The sequence below is a fragment of the Sitophilus oryzae genome, unplaced genomic scaffold, assembly GCF_002938485.1.
Source record: "Sitophilus oryzae breed Bouriz unplaced genomic scaffold, Soryzae_2.0 scaffold_1442_pilon_pilon, whole genome shotgun sequence".
In the NCBI taxonomy this organism is placed as follows: domain Eukaryota; kingdom Metazoa; phylum Arthropoda; class Insecta; order Coleoptera; family Curculionidae; genus Sitophilus; species Sitophilus oryzae.
In genome coordinates this window covers 2,773,014-2,797,694 of record NW_022146107.1, presented here as the reverse complement: position 1 = coordinate 2,797,694, position 24,681 = coordinate 2,773,014, and the positions used below count along the sequence as shown (strand labels likewise).

The 24,681-nt window shown below is 32.2% G+C and overlaps 1 protein-coding gene across 4 annotated transcripts; it reads left to right on the top strand.

The window, feature by feature from the left end:
• Nucleotides 1-1,305: 1,305 nt before the first annotated feature.
• Nucleotides 1,306-24,194, top strand: LOC115877055 (cGMP-dependent protein kinase 1-like). Of its 4 annotated transcripts, none has more exons than XM_030893125.1 (13): nucleotides 1,307-1,498; nucleotides 2,523-2,740; nucleotides 2,912-3,864; nucleotides 7,696-7,832; nucleotides 10,428-10,557; nucleotides 13,438-13,697; nucleotides 19,733-19,829; nucleotides 19,955-20,152; nucleotides 20,950-21,135; nucleotides 21,626-21,766; nucleotides 21,837-22,066; nucleotides 23,217-23,417; nucleotides 23,747-24,194. In XM_030893125.1, exons 1-13 carry the CDS (start codon nucleotides 1,456-1,458, stop codon nucleotides 23,896-23,898), a joined length of 2,946 nt encoding a protein of 981 aa, XP_030748985.1. In that variant the 5' UTR covers nucleotides 1,307-1,455; the 3' UTR covers nucleotides 23,899-24,194. The 4 variants fall into 4 exon arrangements, with proteins under 4 accessions (XP_030748984.1, XP_030748985.1, XP_030748986.1 ...); XM_030893126.1 differs by having other exon boundaries at nucleotides 1,308-1,498; nucleotides 2,523-2,704; nucleotides 2,876-3,864; XM_030893127.1 differs by having other exon boundaries at nucleotides 1,310-1,498; nucleotides 2,523-2,639; nucleotides 2,937-3,864.
• The last annotated feature ends 487 nt before the right edge of the window (nucleotides 24,195-24,681 follow it).

The following is a 24,681-nucleotide window of genomic DNA, read 5'->3' as shown; positions in this document are numbered from 1 at the left end:
TTCAAACAGCTGTCAATTTTAAATTTAGTACAGCTCCCATTGGTCGTTTGAAGTGTCAATCAGTGTCGCTGTCGACACGACGCAGTTCTGAGAACGGGGCTTTATGCTGCAAAATAACTTTATTTTGGAATAAATTTAATAAAATGATTCATCATATTACACAATCAGGTCACAAAAAAGAAATTCCTAAAATGTTTATCGTAATTTAGAATTCAATATATCGAAAACAGCCCAACGAATAATCAATTCATTTTTGTTTTGTTTGTTTTCTTTCATGTATATATATATATATATATATATATATATATATATATATATATATATATATATATATATATATATATATATATATATATATATATATATATATATATTCTCTGTTTTATTTGAACCACTGATTTACAAAACACCTTGAAAAGCGCACATTACTTTGAATACCTTTCTGAATGAATAAATGTTACGAACTACTTTCAATCTAAGAAAATACATGCTTCACTCAACAATTTTAAATACCGTATTTTGTTTTTTTGCTATTTTTTCGATGTATTTCGACAATTCCATCGACAGCCCAACCGTCGGCCAAGAGTACCGCGTGTCAACTGCTCCTTTGAGGCGCCGCGCCGTCGTGGCGGGCTTGCGTCATACGACGATGTTAAGCAACGTTGCCGTAGTTACAACAATTTCAAATTCAAGACATTCGAAGCAATCAAATTCGTATTAAATTTTAAAAATAAAACAGAGAAACATGAAAGAATACAAACAAAACAAGAATGAATCGATTATTCGTTGGGATGTTTTCGATATATTAAATTCTGAATTACGATAAACATTTTAGAAATTTATTTTTTTGTGACCTTATCAATAATCAATTCATTTGTTGGAAAGAAAGAAAGTTGGAAATGGGAATCCTCCAAAGGTCTAAGACACTCGAAGAAGAAATTTCTCAGAACCCATCGACCGAAAAAAAAAACAAAGATTTTCATTGATTTAAGGAAGAACAATATTCTGATTGTGACGAGGTTTTCAACAGGGTACTGCCTCCTCAATGAATACTTCAGTAGATTGAATCTAAGAAACAACGGGGAATGTAGATTCTGTGAGGAAATACCATACCCACTCTACAATCTGTATAGAGCTGCCAAGTGCCTGGAACGAAGAGAGTACAATAAATAATTTACTACGAATTTATTTTTACAATTACCCAGGTATGTAGATATGTATATATTAGTACAAAACAAATATCAAGAATATAATCTTAATCTTATCTACAGTTGAGTTAAGAAGTATTCATTATTTTAAATGAAATATTATTAAGATAGTGTCAGATATTCTCAGTGACACAGTTTATTTTATCCTTTATTTTCAATAGGTGTTAATATGGTTTTCGCTAATTATATCCGTAGTTAAAAATCATATCGTGATAAAAAAAACCTAGTGTGTTGTTGTGAAAACAAGATGCCTTGTTTGTGGGGCAGTAGGCAAACTTATGTTGTATCAAGTAAGTATTTATTTAACATATTTAAAATTTTGTATAAATAGTATTTAAATTTATTTTCCTAATTAATGATAGATTATCATACCGTGTGTTTTGAATAGTGACTCGCCTCTATAACTTTTTTATTTTTCCAGATAAAAAAACGAGATTTCGTTTATTAGTATACGACATAAACCGGGATTCATTGTCGTATTCAATTGTTTTCGGATACTTCCTGTTTCACCGGAAATGACTAAAACTTTTGCTTATTAAATGACACCCACGGTATTTTTTTACTTTATTTGATGGAAAATGGCATTCTGAATAGAATTACATATCATATGTAAACTTCTCACATTTTCAATTTAAAAAAAATAGTTTTTTAAAATTTTCTTCAAATTTAGAGTAAGAAATAATTATATATGTATAGTTCATGTCAAAATAAACTTTTAGTTACGTAATTTAGCTTGGCCGGCACATCATTGCCCATTTTTACATATTTTCTTTCAACCAAAATATTTTAAGAAACAAAAATAAATTAATAATAAATATATACACAGTTATTATTTACGTCAACAACACTCATTTCCTTAACAGCACTTAAGAGACATAAAGGGCCATTACTATCGTTTTCCTGTTCAAAATATTCTAATAAAGTTGCGATGATTTTTTTAAGGCTATTAAGCTATCTTGTACACTTCGCACTAAAAGAGGTTCTAAAAAGAACAATGTTCGAAAACAATTCATTTAAACAAGTGTTAAAACGAATCAAAATGTGAAGAAATAAATAAATAAATGTGGCAACTTAACACTTTTTACATCAGGGCTACCACCTGAATCCCCAACGGGAAATTTAATTTCCAGTTAGTCAGCCCGGCGCCGAATATGTCCCCATGGTTGGCAACAATGAATTAATTTTTTCTTATGCCATTTTATTTTATTATTTTGCGATATTTTGACTCCCTGTTTTGATTAGCACTGCGCGTCACCGATTATATTAGTAATTGTCAATTTACACGCAATAATATTTTTTTTAATTAAATTTCAGATCAAAAAACTTCAAGATATAGTGATTCGGCAAAAGTTTTAAATGACGAATTGACTCAAAATGGTGCCGGCGGGTCAAAGCAAACAAAGCCTCAAAAACACAATAAGACCAACGGAAATGAAACAACAGGACAAGGAAAATCACCGGAAAAACTTGTTTCAAACACCAAGCCTCAAAATGACATCACGACATCATCAAAAACACAGACAAAAGTACAGGAAGAACAGGGTTCTTCTCATAGTGGAATTTTAAAAGAAAATACAATACATAAAACCGAAAATGATGAAACTGAAAATATTAAAACTACAAATATAAAAAGTAATGACAACTCTGTTATCAAGCCTCAATATGACATCACGACATCATCAAAAACACAGACAAAAGTACAGGAAAAACAGGGCGGAAAAAACGGAAATGAAACAACAGGACAAGGAAAATCACCGGAAAAACTTGTTTCAAACACCAAGCCTCAAAATGACACCACGACATCATCAAAAACAGAGACAAAAGTACAGGAAAAACAGAGTTCTTCTCATAGTGGAATTTTAAAAGAAAATATAACAGTACATAAAACCGAAAATTATGAAACTGAAAATATTAAAACTACAAATATAAAAAGCAATGAGAAGTCTGTTATCAAGCCTCAAAATATATCGACATCATTACAAACAACGACAAAAGTACAAGAAGAAAAGGATACTTTATCTCAAAGTGGAATTTTAAAAAACAAATCAACAAGACAAAAAACAGAAAACTTTGATACTCACAATATAAGCACTACGTATATAAAAAATAACGACTACAGTGTTAGCAACGGTTCTTCATCTGAACAAGTAATTAAAAATGATGTATTACATACAAGTAGTTCGTTGACAGTGCAAAATGAACATACACACGAAACAGTCGTAAAAAGTGAATCCTTGCAAACAAATGTAGCTGCTACAGATAGAGCAGATTCAACAGATTCATCCACCACAAGTTTAACAGTTGTAACAGAATCCAAAAGCGTTAAATTGGATCACGCGTCATCACCAAACCCAAAAACATCTCAAGCATCCATAGCCATCAGTATAACAGCATCAGAAGATCACTTAGAGGAAGAGACTCAACCTAGTGTAGATGAAACTGCTGCCGGTAACCTTACAGTACCTCAAACGTCAAGTAGAAATTCTTTGGAGTCAAATGGTAGTAGCCAGGATGATAGAAAGGATAGTATGGATCTATCGGCCGAAGGACAGTCATCTTCGAACGATAAAAGTACTAGGAGAAGATCTGGAGTCCAAATTAGTATGCCGGAGGTGGTACTGGAAGGAGCGTTACCTGTATATGCAAAATCGACTGAGTAAGTACCTTATTTCTTATTATTTTTACACTAAGAAAGATAATATAACGGGTTTGTGGAAGAGTTATGCGATTTTTACACTTTTAGTGGCCCCACGTTGGGCGCCAAATTTGTAACGGGTTTGTTATATTTGTTTTAGGGGTCGATCCATACATTTAAATGGTAAAAACTCGTAGAACTGCTTGAAATGGAACAAAAAATCTCTCAATTCACTTCATGTCACTATTATAAATTTATTTTTTTAATATACTAAGAAAATATGATATTTTTTTCAAATCCTCAAGTATAGTACAAAAATCAATAAGATGCTAAAAACTTTAAACAATAAACATATCTACTTACTTTAATAAATATAGAAAAAATGATAAATCAAATAACAATAGCCGAATTGTCATTTTTTGATATGATTAAGTGATAAAGACACTTAAAGTAGGCATAATACTACTACCAAATAAAATCAGTTAATCCCTAAACATATTTAAAATATTCTTGTCAATATAAAAAAAAATGATAAAAGCATCAATCACATAAGTATTTACGCAAACTGTTTGCTTATTAGCTTATTATTCTTAATTCCTTAAAAATTTTGAAATAAAATCCTATTACATCTACAGATAAATTCGATTTTTCTTGCATTGAGTTGTAGAATGTAAAATAAGTGGAAAGGAAGTTAATTACCGAGACCTTAAAGATCTATTGTGTCTTCCTTTCTTGAGTTATAACTCATTATAAAGTCTATAACTCAGCATGCATGGGAATCTTCCTGTTGTAGGAAGGACAGGGTATTTCCTACCCTCCTCTGACAAAAACTGTTCATCTTCCGAGGAGTGGACATCTACATCCTACGAGGGTATATACACTTCTACGGTTGGGGTTTAGCCCTCCGTGCCTTTCACAGTCGAGAAGTTTGTCTTCGGTAGTCCCATTCGGCATCGTTATACGTCTTGGTGCAATTCCCTGGCCACGACACTACAGCCAGGGACAAAACAATGAGATGCTCCTTGGACCAACCTAAAGTGCCAGGGGGATTCCCCCTAGTACCTGACTAGGTGTTTCCCCACCAGCGACAAGGTCTCACATCTCGTAGAGGAACTTATATTGAGTTACATACATTATTTTGTTTTATCGATGAATATCGGTTATCGAATGGGACACAATACAGTTAGCATGGTGTGTGTTACGCTGATGATGCAGCCATTATCGCGGAGACAGAGGAAGATCCGAGAAATAAGAAATAAGCCGAGAATCAAATATGATTATCTCCACAGAAAAAAAAACTAAATGCTTAACTTTCTCTAAAGAGCCGGTAAGATGCAAACTGGTAGTAGAAAACAAAATTATTGAGCAGGTATCACAGTTCAGATACCTAGGAATAGATATGTCGCAAGATAAACAGAAGCCAGATAAACAGAGCAACGGTCATGTCAGGATGTGTGGACAAATAGTGTAGACAAACTCCTTCATGCGAACAGACAGCAAAATTAAAATTTATAAGACCTGCATCAGACCAATAATGACATATGGCATAGAAATCCGAGAGAAAACAAACAAGACTAAATGCATGTTAAGAGTTGCTGAAATGAGGAACCTAAGAACCATAATGGGGAAGACTAGAAGAGATAGAATTAGAAACACAAATTTCAGACAACAATGGTGAATACAGGACGTAGTGCGATGGGGTAGGCAAAGAAAAAGACAATGGTGCGCACACGTAAAACGCATGGAAGAAAACATGCTACCACGCATAGCCCTTGAAGGGAGACCCATGGATAAGAGACAAACGGGGAGACCTCCAAAAAGTTGGAAAGACACAAGGGGTGGATGGGGAAGTGGAAACCGGTCCGGGAATAACAGGCCACCGGCCCAAATCCACGAAAACAAAATGACTATAACGAAGAAACATATTTTATTTATTAATAATAAGCTTGTGCGAAAAAAGCTCTTTTGCCTCTGGTTTAAAAAAAATTAAATTGGCTTGATCAAAGTTTTCATAAAAATCAATATCGGGTCGGACATCTGAATTTTTACTACAAAATGGCTCAGTTTTACAGGGTTCTACTGCTTTATTCCCATTATCGATAATAGTAATTTAATCTTGAATAGGTTACGATTTTGAGTCAAGATTTTGAGAAACTTTAAGGCTTCCTGATTCATTCAGTTCAGTTGGCCCAATCCTCTGTGAAATACATTATTTTTAGCTTTTCAGGTATATGCTTTCTTATTTCTTACACATTGTAGAAAGAAATTCTCTCTTTTCTGGTACAGCAGCAGCCTCGGCGTGTATACGTGTTTTTAACCGAATGAACCGCGGTCGCCATTAAAACTGCTGCATTTTTAGGTTATTATAGGTATAGTTCTTATCACTTTTCCTCTATACTTTTCTACATTTGGCATCTTGTATGATAATGCCATGTCTCAAACGAAAAAAAAACCTAAGCAATATCTAGGCAGTTAGGTATAGCCTAGTTTTTTTGGGTATAGGTACATTTTTATCCACTGCCTAGGTAGCAGTGGATATTAATGTGTTCTGAGGTAATGCTATGTTACAGTCCATAATAAGAATATTTTGATTTTCGAGACATCTTTTATTATCTAATCTAGTTTAAATTCTTCTTTGCTGTCTCAGTAATTTTTAGTAAATTAATTTTAGCAACATTTTAAACAACAATTTAGACTTGGCTTTTTGTTCTCAGACATGCCTAGTCCTTCCCAATTCAAACCAAGCATAGAGATAGAGATAGCCATCTTCATGTTTTCTCCGTCAACCGCAGAGTTTGCGTCAAATTCGTCTACCTTTTTACCAAAGGGGAGCTCAAAAAATATTACATCGAGGCCCCCATTTGTCAATCTACGCTAACGTCTTCTTAGTATACACTTAGATCGAGACTATATAAATTTACGTAATGCTATTCATTCTTTTTTCTGCTGCCAGTCAGTCAAATTTATTAGTTATTAATAAAAATAATACTTACTGGTAAAACTATAAAGGGTGAGTCTTAAATAAGTGTAAATATTTTCAGGGGTGGTATATTTCGACCCCAAAAACACGTCTATGAGGTTTTTTTTGCGATAAACGATGTTAAAAATCGTGCATTTTCTTTTAAAATTTTCCTGTATATTTTAAAAAGCTTTTTAGAACTTCCTGTTCACTGCAAATTTTCTCACTGTATAGTTTCTTAATCTCTGATATTACGGCACTAAAAGAGATGCAAAAACAGAGAAAATTAGGTGCCTCAATTTTTTTTTAAATACCTAAATCTTTTTTTTTTAATTTTCAAACTTTAATAACTCGGTTGGACTTATTTGAAACACGGAAAAGAGAATAGATTATATTTATTTTATTGAGATCTACCAGCCCTGAACGTATTTGCATTTATAGACTAACCTTGTATAATAAAAATCGAACAAACAACAGATTAGATGTTTATTAAATTTATAACTGTCTCAGAGAAAGACATCTTACAATAGTTATTTTACAAATTGGTGTTTATGTTGCAGTGCAATCAACTGACAATTATACTGATGCAAATTGATTAATTAGTTATGGATTCACTAAGAATCTTACATCTTTAGTTAGAAGATTAACCATTTAACTTTTACTAATCCATTTTTTTTTGAGCTCTGATCGGGACCAGCCCACCGGCCCATCTTCCCACCGGCCCACCGGGAATTTTCTCGTTTTCCCATATGGCCCATCCCCCCTGAAAGACACTTGGCAGTCCATCTCCCAAGAACTCCTACATATTTTATAAAACATTTCCTATCATTCTCTATGATTATAACAAAAAATAATTTTGATTATATGAAAAAATAACGTTAATTTTATTTCAGAGATCAAGACAAGATTAGACAAGCCATAGAAAAAAATGACTTTGTCAGTAAAGTAATCTCTGGGAAACCCCTGACTGACATCATCAATGCTATGCAAGTGAAGCGCGTATCAGCGAAACAGAAAATAATCAAACAAGGTAACTATATTAAAACATTTTTTTTAATTTCTTTTAAGTACAAAATATACGACTCATACTTAAAAAAACATGTTTTTGTGACGATGCAATATTTGTAGATAACTGTATTGTTTTTATTAAGAACAAAATCAGAATGATACATATATTTTTTTTACCGGTCTATAGTTCAAATCGAAAGAGATTATTTTTTTAAAACGGTTGTTCAGATGATAATTTCAATGTATCTTTGTTGCTTTTTTAATTAATCTTCAACTTGCGTGGTGAAGTCCAGCGCACAGTGGTCTAAATGGAAAAATTACGGGGACACTCAAAAGTTGTTTCTGAAATAAAGGAAATAATTGTTATTTATAATGTTTTTATGTAAAATTACACTTCTCAAATTTTTTTTTACATTTTTACCTTCCTATTTTATATACAGGGTGTTCAATTAGTGCGATAAAGTCCAGTATCTCGTTTGCTATTAAGAATTTTAAAATAATGCTAATACAAAAGTTATAAGTAATAATGAATTGCTTCTTGTTAAAATATTTTTAATTATACGGGGTGTGTCAGAAAAGTGCTACAGACCAAACTTCAGTTTTTTTAAACATCCTATATATTTTTTAAGATTTCAATTCCTGGTACTTTTTCCAGCATTTTGATATAGGGGGAATGGTTTATACCAAGTGTCTCAAAAGCTACAGCCTTTTTTATTTTTGACGCTCTATACCATTTACAGTACCTAATATTATTCTGTTTTATTGCGTCAGTTGACAATGATATTGTGTTACTTGGCTATTTTAACAGAATGTATTTACTGGTCTCTACAAAATGTTATCTTTATCAAGGCTTCCTCTGGAGAAAATGGTCGCATCTCGTTGTCTAACCTTTTCAAATTTTTTATTTTTGCCAACTCTTCTGGACTAGAAATCGTAGCTTTTTTGATGGCAAAAGCAACATTTCTCTTTCCTTTTTTTTTGTATGTCCAGTCTGAGTAGCAAACGCAAGTTCAGCAGGACTTACTGAGAAACCAATTCTTGTGTACGTCTTCTCTTAGTTCTAGTACTAATAGCACTAAATTCTCTTGAGTTCTTTCGCGAAGGCATTTTTGCATGTTGCTGAAAGGTCATTGTCAATGAAGAAATGACAAAAAACAAAAATCTCATGAATCAAATGTGTACGATCCATGTGCGGCAAATACAAATCATATATTAGCATGAACTGTATTTGAAAAAGTTATGTACATTCAAGGTTTGCAGTTTTGTTGAAAATGATTTATGTTTATTAGTTTAGCTTCACATTTCAGTTGTTTGTACTTTTAATAATACGGTAAAATCATAAAATATATATGTTTTTAATTTCTATGGGTTTTTTAGCCAAGTTACAATTCCTAAAAAATGCGTTTTACTTTATTTTTGTGTCCGTTCTTATTAATTTGTTGAAATTGTTAGTTCACAAGTTTGAATATATTGTAAACAGTGTTAAAATAACAAGCTTTTTATAAAATCTCTTCATCATGTATTTTTAGCTGAAAAAAAATTGGGGTCCGTCGGACCCCAGCACGCCGCACAGTGGGGTATTTGACACTGATAGTTGATCGAAATTTTTTTATGTAGACCTTATATAAATTATTGCTAGTTTCAATTAAAGAGGAAATAATATGAACAAAATAAAGGATAATTCGTCGATTCTAAAAAAAGAAAGAAAAATCACTGTTCCAGTGTTTCCACGGTCAGTGCCAGTAGTAATATCGCAACTACTACTACTAATGCTACGACTGATCCGCGAGCAATGCCCATACCACTAAAGTCGCTACTAATGCCAAATTGTGCTATACTGCTAATGGCACTAATGCGATCGCTTTGTACACAATAATGCATCGCGGTTTACACCTCGCATTAGTATATCACTGATTGACAAATTAGAGAAAACCAAGAATGTTTTTCTCATTTTATCAGCAAAGTCGCAAAAATTCGCAGTATTTTATTTTACTGTATGAAAGCCCAATGTTTACTAAGTAAAACGTATATAGACAATATGCTGAATTCTTCGAAATGCGCAACTAAATCTCTAAGTATAATAAAAATGTCACAAATTTAATCAAATTTTCTGAACGCCTAACTTTTAGTTGCAAAAAAAATCGTTGGTATAGAGAATATCAAAATAAATAATACGTTTTTGTAGAATACATACCTGCAGCTTGCTGAGCCATTTTCAATCAAAACTATAACATAAACGTAAAAAGAGCACAAGAACAACAACAATTTATAATTTTAAACATAAAATTTAGCCATTTACCTCTTATCTGTGAGAAGTAACAACTTTGACGTTTCGTTGAAACAAATGAATGCAACTAAACACACCCATAGCAACGCCATTCATGGCAGAGATGATTTAACTTATCATTTATCTTTTTTTGGGAAATCTTAAACACATTTGCTTTTTCGCATTTCGATCACCTTTTTCATGCTAATACCCCACCGTGCGCCGTAAGCGTTACAAAAATTCACCACGCGATGGTTAACCCTTTGAAATACCCTTTGGGACATCTAGGGCTTATTCGAAAAACATAATTTAAAGAATCTTTTGTATCTTTGACTACTTATTTATTTTTAGGAGACAAAGGTTCTGAAATGTACGTTTCGAAAGAAGGCAAGTTTAGAATCAAAGTTAAAGGAAAATTGATAGGAGAATTCGATGACATCAGGGTATTTGGTGAATTGGCTATCTTATACAACCCAAAGAGGTAGGTATATTCATAATTTCTTCTAATCTTCGACACTCAGAACCATATTCAATCGTACACAACAATAATCGCCAAAGCCACCTCGTCATTATGAAGAATAATATAAAAAAGTAAGGTTATTTGAAAAAATGTCTGTAACCCATAGACTTAAAATAAAATATAGACTGAGCATCTCATTCATAAATAGCTGGAACATGCGGTCAGACACTGTCTTGTTATTGTTGTGTTATTGTTTTAGGTTATAACGAGTGCGACACGAGCGATAGATAGGTTGTCTCTGTCGTAACGGTCGTTCCCTGACGACTCTGCCGAGAAACACAACACTGTCTTTCGTTTCTCAAGTACACCTGAACTCTCCGTATCATAGCCGGGTAATTTTTTTATTTTAATGAAGCTATAAGTAAATTAAAAATATATCGTATTTAAACGTTTTTATATTTTATTAAGATTTAGGACAGGTTTTTTACATAAAAGTTTAGAAAAAACGTCTTAGAGTCCGAAAAGGATAAACATAATAAAATACACGTTATAGAAGAAATTTTATAATCGAAATTACGTAATTTTTGAAATTAATAATAAATTATTAATTTTAGTCAAACATTTACAACCCCTAATATTAATCAAAACCGGATCTATTCCACAGATATAATAGAATCGGCGACAGGGAGAGAAAAAAAAATGATTGTTGTAATTTTTTTTCTAGTTAAGTGATGTCTTATTATGTAAATTAGAGAAAACATAAATCTGTTCCATTAAAGCAAGGAAGGTGATAGGAAGTGGATAAAATAAAAACTACATTTATTTAACTCGGTACTGTCTTTATTATACCGGGTGCGGCTCAAAAGTGGCTCATCCCCATAATTTTTTTATATTTTCAAATAAAAAAACAAGATTTAGTATGTTAGTATATGAAATAAATTAGGATTGATTGACGCATTCAATTGTTTTTGGTCACTTCCTGTGTCACCGGAAATGACTATAACTTTTAATTTTTAAACGGCACCCTCGGTATATTTCTACTTTATTCGATAGAAAATGACACTCTGAATAGAATGACATATCATATGTCAACTTTTGACATTTTCGCATATGGTTTAATTGTAATTGTAACACGCGGTTCATAACAACAATTTGACTCGAAATACCAAGTGTGTGGTATCAATATATTCATAAAAAAATGCTTTTTCCAAATATGCTAATGAGTCACCCTTGTTCCATTTGAAAAAATTGACATATGTATGATTAAAAAATACGATTTGTACATCTTTTAACCGGCCTAGACAAGACACGAAACCTATTAGACGATCAAAACTATTTTTCCAAGGCTCCTTGATTAAAACTTAGTGGATTGAAAAAAACTGGATTGAAATTTAAAATAGGATAAGTTTTTAAGCGACAATGTCAAAAGTTGACATATGATATGTCATTCTATTCAGAGTGTCATTTTTTATCGAATAAAGTAACAATATACCGAGGGTGCCTTTAAAAATCAAAAGATGTAATCATTTCGGTGAAACAGGAAGAGACCAAAAACTAACTAATTTATGTCATATGCCTACTAACATACAAATCTGTTTTTTTATCTAAAAAAATAAAAAAAGTTATAGGGTTGAGCCACTTTTGAGACGACCCGGTATATTAAAAAATATTGTTTCATAATGTAATATCATTTAAAAATTCCTGTATGTTATTTTAGATTCTGAAGATAATTTTAGAATAAACCGGAATATCTTTTTAATAAAAACATTATTAATTATTAACAGGGTTATAATTATGATTTTGTTACAATGTAAGTAAGTAAATAATGTAATGTAAAAGAAAAAATTCAGATTTTACATTTTACTAAAATATTATCTAAATAAGCGCCTTTCTACAACAACGCCACTGACTGCCAATGGGTAAATTGAGAGTTTCCTACCGGTCAAAAGTCGTTTCAAGACTTAAATGGATTATTTAAGTCAAATTTCTTGCAAATTTGGCACTGGCGAACCATATTTTATAGTTTTTGAACAAAAAAAGTCAATGAAATAAACACTTAAGGACTACAAGCTAAGAAAATGCGTTAAGCTAATAGCCGGGGAGATAGCGGCAACTATAATGCTACAGCCGGGGAGATAGCGGCAACAAAGCTTTACCGCACACGTGCGACACGTACTACAAGGTAATAAATGAATGAATAGGCTCCCTCGCCTCTAATCGGTGTTGTCATATTGTAAAGAACTTATCCTTATTAAACAGTATCCGACTTATAATTTAGTAGTATAAGGACTATTTAATACATCTATGGAATATTAAAACCTACTTTATTAAACTGTAGTATTAATATCTCAATATATGTGTATAACAAGAAAAAAAAATATTTATAATATTAAAGACGTGACAACATAGGCTGGATGAGGAAGGCTCTGTCGACTGTACCCAGAAGTAAACATGTGTACAAAAAAGGTTGTTTGTCCGCGTTGAGATGTAAATAGTGTAGTCTATATTTTATTTTAAGTCTATGCTGTAACCAGTTCATATTGCTCTTAAAAATTAACAAAGGCATGTGTTGACATGAGTCAAAAAACAAAATATTCAGGAGACATGGTTCTGACCGAAAAATAATGTTTTGGGAAAATTTGCTCACGAAATTAATGCACAGGGTGTTTTAAAGATAGAGTAAAAAATAAATCTTCGATTATCCCTGTATAATAAGTTAAATACTAAATTTTATAATGAACTGAGTTTACGAATTAAAGTTGATATATTTATATACAGTTTGCTAAAACATCTATGAAATAGGGCGGAAAATAGAAAAAATATAACATTTTAAAAGAAGCCAAAAAAATTTTCCGTTGCATTTTTTTGCATCTGAGTAAAACTAATTTTAAACGTTTTTAGATTAGCTACTGTTCAAGCTGTTACCGATGCCACGGTTTGGGTATTAACCCGAGAAGTATACCAGCAAATAGTTATTAGCCACAACCTAAAAGAACAAGACGAAAATCTCAACTTCCTCAGAAACGTAGCTTATTTGAACACGGTAGATGAGAGGATTCTTCGACAGGTTTCTAACTTGTTAAAACCGGAATTTTTCCCGTCATCTAGCGTGATTATACGACAAGGCGACAAAGGGGACAAGTTCTACATCATAAGAGCAGGTCAGTAATTGTTGTCATTTTAAAGGTACATTATTCTAATTTTAGAAGGTGGTTATAAAAAATTTAAGCACTAGTTGATTAAAACAAGTATACCATTAACATTGCAAATTATAATTTGTCCTCTTATTGTATATGTCTACACAGATTAGGTATCCTATATGTATACAGATAAAAGATTGTCCCTAATTCGTGGTACGAAAATTGTTTTTTATTACGATGTGCAAACGAGTCAAATTTCCTGTGCGCAAAAATAAACTCGCGTGAAATAACAATAAACAGCGTAACAGAGAGATATCGCTAAACCGAATAGCGTGTATGGACGTTAATAAGGCCAGGTGTTATTTCCTTTACGTGAGGTGGTATTAACTCTCTTCATTTATAGTTATCGGATCGGAACGAATTCTGATCGCGTCGCGTCCGCTATTTAAACTTAGCCTAACTTTGAATTTAAAACTTTGAAATTGTTTTGTTTACTAGGTATTTTAAAACTAAAGGGCTAAAGTGCTTATTTCCAGTGCTTTATTGTTCAACGTCTGCCAGTGGGTTTAGGGCAACAAGCAACAAATTCTCTTAGAAGGGCTAAGTCGTCTCAATCTGCTGTAAACCTAAGACTCTTTATAGGTTCTTCAGTATTGGAAGAGGTGGAATCCATATTTTGGGCCATATTTATTTAATTAAAACTAATCCCAGCTACTTAAATACAAAATTACCTAATAAAACTAAAGCAATAATTCAAAACAATTCAAACATAACCTAAAATAAAAGATCTCGCCGGCGCGGCCGGCTCCGTTTGTCAAATACCCGCACATGCCCATTTAAGCAATTTTTAAACGTTATCAGAGGTTATTTAGAAAGAGCGCTTGGTGTAATTGATCCGCAAATTACGTCAGGCGGTAAAATTGACTCGCGCATATCGTAACCATGATAAGGTACGCGTAAATACTGGATGACCCTATTCGGTTTTCCGATATCTCTCTAATAACTGTGCCGGTCAGGCGCTGTGCACAATTTTAGAGGCCATAAGTGGGCGTGCTATGTGCGCAAACTAGTAACCTAACTAGTGCCCGATTCCGAAAATTGGAACCACGAAAAACAATAAAGTGTAATCGAAATTATTATATATTTTATAGAAATTGTGATATTTTAATGTATTTAACAGAAATTATTATATTTTTAAATCCAATCTAACTGATTTTTACAACAACCGATTCCGACGCTCGAAAACCAACAAGTTCCGACATTCCATTCTTTTTTCCCCAGCCTACTCTTTACTCCGCTACTCCCAAACATTCGCCGGCACGGGGTGCCAGGCACGGAGACGGCGTGACGTTGACTGCCTCCTCGCAAGGATCATAGGCGTCGATAACATTCGGCCCTTCCTGACTTAAGAGGGTCCTCACTCCTCTGGATCACATCTAAAAGAGCAAAAATAATCAGGACCTTTTAAATGGCATTTTTAAATGCTGAAATAAAAATATTTGTTAGAATGTTTACTGCTCATACTAGACAATTGATACAAAACCAATTGACAAAACCTTATCAGCTAATTGTTACCATTATTACAACACACTAAAAGGAGAAACAATCAGAATCGTTTAAAGGACATTTTTTTAAAAGCTGAAATAAAATATATGTTAATTGTTTGCTGCTGATACTAGACAATTGATACAAATCCAATTGACTAAACCTTATCAGCTAATTGTTACTATTATCTTAACACACTAAAAGGAGAAACATTATCAGAATCGTTTAAAGGACATTTTTAAATGCTGAAATAAAAAATATATGTTAGATTGGTCACTGCTCATACTGGAGGTACGTCTTATTTGCTACTTAAATGAATAAAAATAAAATATCGTAACTCACTCAGAAACAATACTCAAAAACTCATGATGGACAAATAAATTATTCAGGGACTAAAGAAAATTTCAAAAGGTAAAATAAACGAATTACTTATTATATATTGGTGTTACACGCAATCTGCAGCTTGCGTGCAACAATTTAAGTTAAATCTTAAATCCTAGTCTAAGTCTAAAATCTAAATCTAACTATGGGCCCACGCCTATTCCAGCCACTGGAAAAGAGAGCAATCCGGGTCGAACTAACCAGACCGAATACCGGGACTCATCCCTATTCGCAAGTCTTGTCCGCCCTACTCACAAAGCGCCCAGGTGGTAAACTCATACCTTAGCAACCACCACACGCCTTTTCCAGCTATCACACTAACGTATACCTTGAAAAAGAGAGTACCGGGTAGAACTAACCCTACTCCTTTTTCCTATCCCAACACAGGTCTGAATCTACCATAACCAAAGCCATAGCTTGCCATACCTAGCTATTCCACAGTACTTGTTCTGTAACCTTGCATGCCATTCTAGGATGTTTCTAACTTCATATCAACCAATCCTCAGCTGCTTAGAAATTCAAATGAACCTGTCTACCTTGGAGATTGATTGAATCTTATTAGCTGTGTCGAAGTGATCCTTTGCAGATCCTTAGTAGATCTAACGCTCATTATAGTTCGCTACGCATCCAATTTTTCTTTTATTCCGCTTGATATTTCGCATAATTCGCTACTCATTTACGCTGAAACTCGCTAACGCCGACTTTATCATTTACGCCCGGAAGGATAAACGCAACTTGTCCAGATACGCTCATTTTGCTCCTAGTGCTTAGATTCCACACAATCCAAACTGAATGTTTGAAACATTTTCAACCTAGATATCGTCATGCAAGTCGTTACACATGCTAGAGATTATGATGCCTCTCTACTTGTCCCATTCCACGTGGATGTCAAACAGTATTCAGGTAGTGAGATATGGCTAGTTTATATTGAAAGTATTCGTTTTCTTTTAGGTAAAAGGGTATCCATAAATAATTACTTTATTCGGGGTTGTAAAACTCATATATTAACGCCGCATAAAGATTTAAGTACATACCAAGGTAGCTTAGTTTATGTATTTTATATAAGATTAAGATAATCGGATTTGCTAGTTGTATATTAACTATTAGACATTTTTGTTAAAAACTATTTAAACATGTTTTTACCGAAACAATATGTTATTTCCGAGAATATTTATTTTATGTCGTGCTTTAGTAGTTTGTTTTCGAGATATCTACAGCGTGTTGTGAAATCTACTATATAATAGTACTCTGGCGCCTAGAATTTTACCCATCGGGACATTTACATTTATTTCTAATTACAAGAAATTACCCTTTTATTAAAAAGTAGCCCTGTGTACTTTAATAAACGCTTCGTTCTCATCTTCTACAAAATTTTACACAACTATTTTAACACTCACAATGTGTCAATATATTACAACACTACTCGAAGGGTTATTTGCTATTAAATATGGCGTATACGAAGAATAAAGTTCTTGAAATACTAGTGAAATACCTGAATTAAACTGAAAAACTCTGAAATATAATGAGGTGGTTAAAATTATATTATAATAATTGAAAAACTAATGTAATAGGTACTTATAAATTATGTGAATTTGATATAATTCTCAAGTGAATTTTCAAAGCGTGAAGTTCGGAACCTATTTAACTTTTCTACAACCATGTATTTATTCAACTACATACCTAAATAGGTACAGAACAAAATAACTTTCTTAAAGACTACGTTAAAAACAGCATCTTAAAATGAATTTTCAAATATTAGATCGAAAATGCGTGTATACTAGAAAGATTAAGAGATGTCTATAATAAATTAATATTCCTTAATAAACGTTTTATTTCATAAATGTTCAACTTTAAATTTTACATATCTACTATTTCTCTCTTGTATTTCTAATCACTAAAGATAATTACCAAGTACATTCATGTAACACCTAGTATATTTCTGATATAGCAATACTAGACTACCTAAAGTTGAAAGTTTCAGTAAAATGTAAGAAAAATTATAATTATAGCTAAAATATTAATAATATCTATAACTAAACTTAAAGTAATAAAATAAGTAATAAGTAAAATGGGGTATAATTAAAAATGTATATATGAAAAATATAAATTATACATTCATGAAACAATCGATAGTAAGTACTTCTGAAAAACTGAAAAACTTTTGAAGATTTTTTTTTACCTTTCCACATAAAGTCTTGAATATACCTGTATATACTTGATATATTTTTTTATTTACCTAATAAACAATAAAATTATTAATTTACTGTTCGACTTTTGTTTAATATTTTTAATTAAAAAGCTCAACAAAATATTTCAACGCACAAAAATAAAAATAATGTTTGAAAACCACTGTTCCACGTTTCGGCTTGATCAAGAAGTTTAATGAGAATAAAATAACACATATTCAACATAACTAATATACTAAATAACACATAACTCTAGAAATTTTATTCCTCAGGAGGACCATAGATAGATATTTATTTAACTTTTAATTTTAACAATAAAATTTTACTTTTTACCTAAAAATCTGTCTGTTTATGCTGAGGTTCGCAGCCATCTTCTTTCGCAAGCGAAATCGACCCTTATCAACCGACTACGGTAGCGCCCTCTCTTCGAGACCTCTTGAACCACGAGGCGATTCATATCACCGAAATCCGAAAAATTACTTTAAACCAGCTTTAAACTCAAATCTATCTCCATGACAACAATTTTTACTGTATAAAAATACTATCTTAGAATTTATCTCGTAATTACCTTAGAATTTATCTCGATTTTTTTTTTCTAGCCATTTTTAAAATACCTTTCAGAAGAGATTTGTTCAGATAATGTGTTGGCTCACTATCTTTTCCTGTTATCTTCCGAGTCTGTAACTTGTAGGGGTGATATGACGCTTAATTCTTTCCAGCACTGCATTTTTTTCGCTATTACCTTCGAGCACTAGAGCTAGCAGAATGATCCCTCCGGTTTTCTTTTCGCGCTTCGCCGATCCGAAGACGATATCCTAAATCCGACGCAACGGGTACCCGTATCTGAGACGACCGAATAGATCCTTGAAACCGACGCATTTACGAAACGATATGGTCAAAGGTCAAAGTCAAGTCAATAGTCGTCAGTAAGTCAGAAATACGCCTGTACGGCCTAAGAACGCTGGATTAAACTCATCGCCACTTCTGAGTAATCGAAATTATTATATATTTTATAGAAATTGTGATATTTTAATGTATTTAACAGAAATTATTATATTTTTAAATCCAATCTAACTGATTTTTACAACAACCGATTCCGACGCTCGAAAACCAACAAGTTCCGACATTCCATTCTTTTTTCCCCAGCCTACTCTTTACTCCGCTACTCCCAAACATTCGCCGGCACGGGGTGCCAGGCACGGAGACGGCGTGACGTTGACTGCCTCCTCGCAAGGATCATAGGCGTCGATAACAAAAGAAAAAACAAAGATTATAATCTGTATAATTTGTGATGTCTATTTAATTTTTTGATTATGTAACGAACACTTTGTTTACTCACTTGTTTTGTCGAGCTGCTTGAATCCATTTTTATTTTTGATCAAATCGGTGTGAGTAGTTGTGAAGCTATAAAATGTTATTTCGGGAGAGTTGAATATCTGGGAAAGTTGAGTTATTGAATGTTATTATTGTACCCAACAACCACGTAATTACGCCCTCCTTTACGTATTACCATTTTTTCGACAATTTTTTACATTTGAAATTGATACAACACAAAGCGACGCATATTTCGGTTTTTTTACTTATTTTTTACTACCCGAAACAGCATTACATCACACAAACCTCGTACCTGGTTTGATAATTTCAATAACTGGCACTACTAAAAATTAAAATACTTAAATATTATGACAAAGCCACGATTTTAATTGTATTTCAATGCGATCAACATCGAAACTGCGTGAAATACAGAGCCGAAAACTTCTGACTTCTGCCGTATGGAGCGCTACGGTCGGAATTTTTAAAATCAACTGAAATGCACCAAGCCTATAATTATACATATTGTTTTAATAATAATAAATTAAACATTTTTAAGGTGAAACCTTAAAAATTGAACATTTTTAAGGTTAATTTTTGTAGTGAACTAATGTAATACTTAATGATTTTTAGGTACGGTAACTATATCAAAAACTGGCGAAGGTGTTCTAGGCAAATTGGGAAAAGGACAATGTTTTGGAGAGATGGCACTCCAAAAAGAGGACACGAGGTAACGTTAAATCAATTCTAATATGTAAAAGTTCAATATCCTTTCTACAGAGTTATAAAAATACCATATTATAATCGAAAAAAACGGCGTCAGAGATGGCTGTCACTTATTATTGTATATTTTAGACAAGCTACAGTAACAGCAGAGGCTCCTGGAGTAGATTGCCTCACTTTGACCAGAGCTGACTTCATAAACCACTTCGGAGACGTAGAAATACCGAAGATCGAAGTCAGCAAAACAAGTTTTAAGGCTGTGGTTGAAGCTGAATATCAAGATATTGTACTGACAGACTTGAAACTTAGACAAACTTTGGGAGTAGGAGGGTAATTACTTCAGAATGTCTACGAACCTATGTCTTTATTATTTGTCATTTTGAGAAAAATGCATTATTAATAACAAGTATAATGTGTTCTTTTTTTATAAATTGGATTAGGATCGAAAGAAATCAACAGAAGTCCTTTTTTTTAAATTTGTCTGTGAAAGGAAACAGCTTGTCTGTGAAAGGAAAAGTTTTTCGTGATATTTCTCTATACATAATTGTGTTATATGTTTTTTTTTTATGTAAGTGTGTTATGTGTTTTAAAAGGAAAAAAAGGGATATATACCACTCCCTTCTATACCATCCGTGTATTAATGGATATGACTAAGAAAGTCCAGATTTAAATGTGAGTAACATATACATATATTTTATTTAATTGTTAACATTAGGGTAGTTTTACCAATTGTATATGTGTGGAATTCCACTGATATGTATTTTAAGTTGTTTGTTAAATTTTTTGAAAAAAAAAAACTTTTATTTGATTGTAATTTTTGCTCTCTTAACTTTGTAGTGTCCTGAAGATGCAAATAAATTTTATGAAACGTCGATAAATTAAAAAAAAAAAAAAAAAAAAAGGACTTCTGTTGATTTCTTTCGATCCTAATCCAATTTATAAAAAAAGAACACATTATATATTATTGGATCGACAACAATAAAAATTATTAATAACAAGTTTTGCTTCTTCTAAATGGTTATTCCCGTTTATACTTTTCCAAATTTCAATACTGTTTTAGAGGAAATAATTAAAATCAATTAATTATGACTTGAGTGACTTGAAAATTGTTTTTTTTTTGTTGTTAGATTCGGCAGAGTAGAGTTGGTTTCTCACAAGAAAAAGAAGGACTTGGTGTTTGCACTGAAATACCTGAAGAAAATCGAAATAGTCAAGCTGCAACAGGTAGATCATGTTAGGAACGAAAAGATCATTCAGATGAATTGTAAATCTCCATTTATTGTCAGACTGTATAGAACATTCAAGGATGCGAAGTAAGTATATCAAAATATTTAAAAATAGCTCTAAAAGCCTAAAAGACTCATGGCTTGATTAGTTATATTTGTTCACTTATTTCTATGTTTAACTTTTATCCTTACTTACTTATTTACTGCCATTACTCGTTGACGGGTATTTGACATGCATCAGAAGATGGTCACGCAAGGCGTTTTCTTTCATGAACTTTTCTGTGACTGAAAAGCCCGATACGTGATGTTATCTGCCTACCGCACTCCGGACATTCAAAAATCTCATTGCTTTGTTGCCTCTTTACTGTTTGGTTGTCGCTGTTAACTGAGTTTACAATTCTTTTCCATTGCGTTCTATTGTGTGCTACTTCCTCCTACTGATGCTTATCCCTTCTAAGTTTTTGTGGAAAATATCCTTTTACCTTTTGAGTTCTCCACCCGGTTTCCTCTTATCATCTACAAACTATGTATATATACTATAAATGATAAAACAAACATATTCTTATATGAATTTTAGATATGTCTACTTCTTGATGGAGGCTTGCCTTGGAGGTGATTTATTTTCGCTCATTCATAAACAAAAAGGCAAGCGATTTGAGGAAAAAGATGCCAAGTTTTACACGGCATGTGTACTAGAGGCCTTGGAGTATCTACATAGGTAAATAAAACTTGTTCTTAAGATTAAGAAATCTCTAGCTACGATATATACACTATTCATTTTCTTACAGTAAAGGAATCATATACAGAGACCTCAAACCTGAAAATCTCACTATAGATAATCTGGGATATTTAAAATTAACTGATTTTGGATTCGCAAAACTGATGCCAGCTAGGGGAAAAACCTACACTTTTGCCGGCACACCAGAGTATGTTGCACCTGAGATAGTTTTGAACAGAGGTCATGACAGAAGCGTGGACTATTGGGCTTTTGGAGTATTAGTCTACGAACTATTGACAGGTATGTCTATGTAAATTTGTAAACGTTGAAATTTTCAAAGCATAATTAAATGGGATATGAGACGCATTTTGTTTGAAAAATTATTTGGGCAATTTACAACATTAATTTTGTAAATCAGGAGTATCTGTGGTTTATTTATGATCAAATATTGAATATATATAAAATTAATACAAATATTTTTAAATTTTAAAATTTCCGTTTTGCATTTTTTTCCTCTTAATTTCTATCATAAGTATTTTTGCACTTTTATTTGACTATTTTTGCTTTGTTCTCTAGTCTGCCAGTATTTTAGTTTATATTTCGACGTTTCACATGTTTGTATTTTTTTTTGAGTCTCAGAAATTTTCATAATTCAGCATAATTTAATGGGACGCATTTTGCTTGGATAAAATCTTTAGGCTAGTTTCAGCATTCTTTTTGTTAATTAGTGGTTCATTTCTGATCATATATTAAATATATATAAAATTAATACAAATATTTTTAAATTTCACAGCTTCTTTTTTGCATTTTTTTTTCTCCTTAATTTCTATCATAAGTATTTTTGCACTTTTATTAGACTATTTTTGCTCTGTTCTCTAGTCTGCCAGTATTTTAGTTTATATTTCGAGGTTTCACATGTTTGTATTTTTTTGAGTCTCAGAAATTTTCATAATTCAGCATAATTTAATGGGAAGGGATACGCATTTGGTTTGGAAACAATCTTTAGGCTAGTTACAGCATTCTTTTTGTTAATTAGGAATTTCTGTGGTTCATTTCTAGTCAAATATTAAATATATGTAAAATTAATAAAAATAGTTTTAAATTTTACAGCTTCCTTTTTGCATTTTTTTCTTCTTAATTTCTAAGTTAAATATTTTTGCTCTGTCTTCCAGTCTACCAATATTTGAGTTTATATTTCGATGTTTCACGTGTTATTATATTGAGAGTCTCTCTAGGTTAGTTACAACATTCTTTTCGTTAATTAGGAATATCTATAGTACATTTGTGGTCAAGTCATCATCATTCTTCCTTTGTTCTTTCTTTCTTTGTTCAGTACATCTTACTGCACTGAGCTTATTCACTGTGCTTTTCGTACACACTAAAATCAGCACCTAAATCCACACTTTGTCGACCCTATATAACTATAAATAGTAGCTTAACCTTTTTTTAGGAAGAACACCTTTCAAAACTGGAGACACTAGCTACATGAGAACGTACAACAAAATATTAAATGGAATCATTAACTTTCCTAGTTATGTGAACCCCAAACCGAAAAACTTGATAGAGAAACTATGTAGGCCGGCACCTGTTGAAAGACTTGGTATGCAGAGGGGTGGTCCCAGAGATATTAAAGCACATAAATGGTACCAAGGTAAGGTAACTTCATACGGGATGACGAGGCATTCAGTGCGAGGAAGTCCAATATCGTCGTTGTTGACAAAGATCTGACAAATTTTTTTATATAAATGTTGCACGGTTTATAACTTTTATAACTACGTTTTTTGACTATTTATAACTAGCTCTTTCAACAGTAAATTTTTATCACAGCTATCTTATGAGCTTTTGGCTGTATAATACCGCGAATATCTGCGAAACCGTTAAAAATTTAACATTTTAAATTAAAAAAAATGGTTGTTTTTCATATTGCATTGAATTGAAATTTAAAAAAAAACTCTCTTCTTTTAAATTTAAATTTTTTAGACTTCGACTGGGACAGGTTTATCCAGCGCCAGATACCTGCACCTATTAAACCAAAAATCAAAAGTGCCCTGGATGCATCCAACTTCGATGAATTCAAGCCGGACAAGGACTATCCTCCAGATGAAACATCAGGATGGGACGTAGATTTTTAAATTTTTAAAACACTTTTGTAAATTTTGTAATTTCATAATTTTTGGTTACGAACGTCGCAGTAAGCGTTGAAAGATCATTTTAGAGACTATTTATATTTATTTAAATTGCAGTTTTTGTAGTTTTAAGTTAAGAACTTCAAAAACTATAAAAACTACAGTAAAACTTCCAGTATGCATGACGGTAGGTAAGGTCTTTCATACACGGTTCTTCTCATAGAATTATATATTAAGTGATATATGTATGTATATTTTACGAAAATAAAAAAAACATTTATTAGTAAATAAGAAAAACCAAAGTAAGATGTTCTATTTTTTTGACACCCTGTATATCTGTATTTATTTTGTTCCATAGAAAAAAACAATATATTTAAAATTAAATATTTTGTTTTTTAAAAATTAAATATTCGTATTTGTGGATAGAAGTGTTGATGTCAGTGGTGGTTCGTGAAGTATAAGAATAGGTGCCCTAATATTACCAAAAATTGGGAAATTATTTATAAAATACATATACAGGGTAATCCTTAAATAGGTGCAAATATTTTCAGGGCTGGTAGATCTCGATAAAAGAAATACATTTTCTCTTTGCCTAAAGACACGAAAGTTTTGGACTTTTACTAATTTATATAGTTTTGTTTTATAAAAATAATATATTTTTTAAATCACATAATTTGTTTATGGTTTATTTCGCCATAGTTTTTATTGACGAGCCGCCTCTGAGTAAGTGCACCAGATAATACAAATAAACAAATAATAATAATTTTCAGATATACCAAAAGAAATATT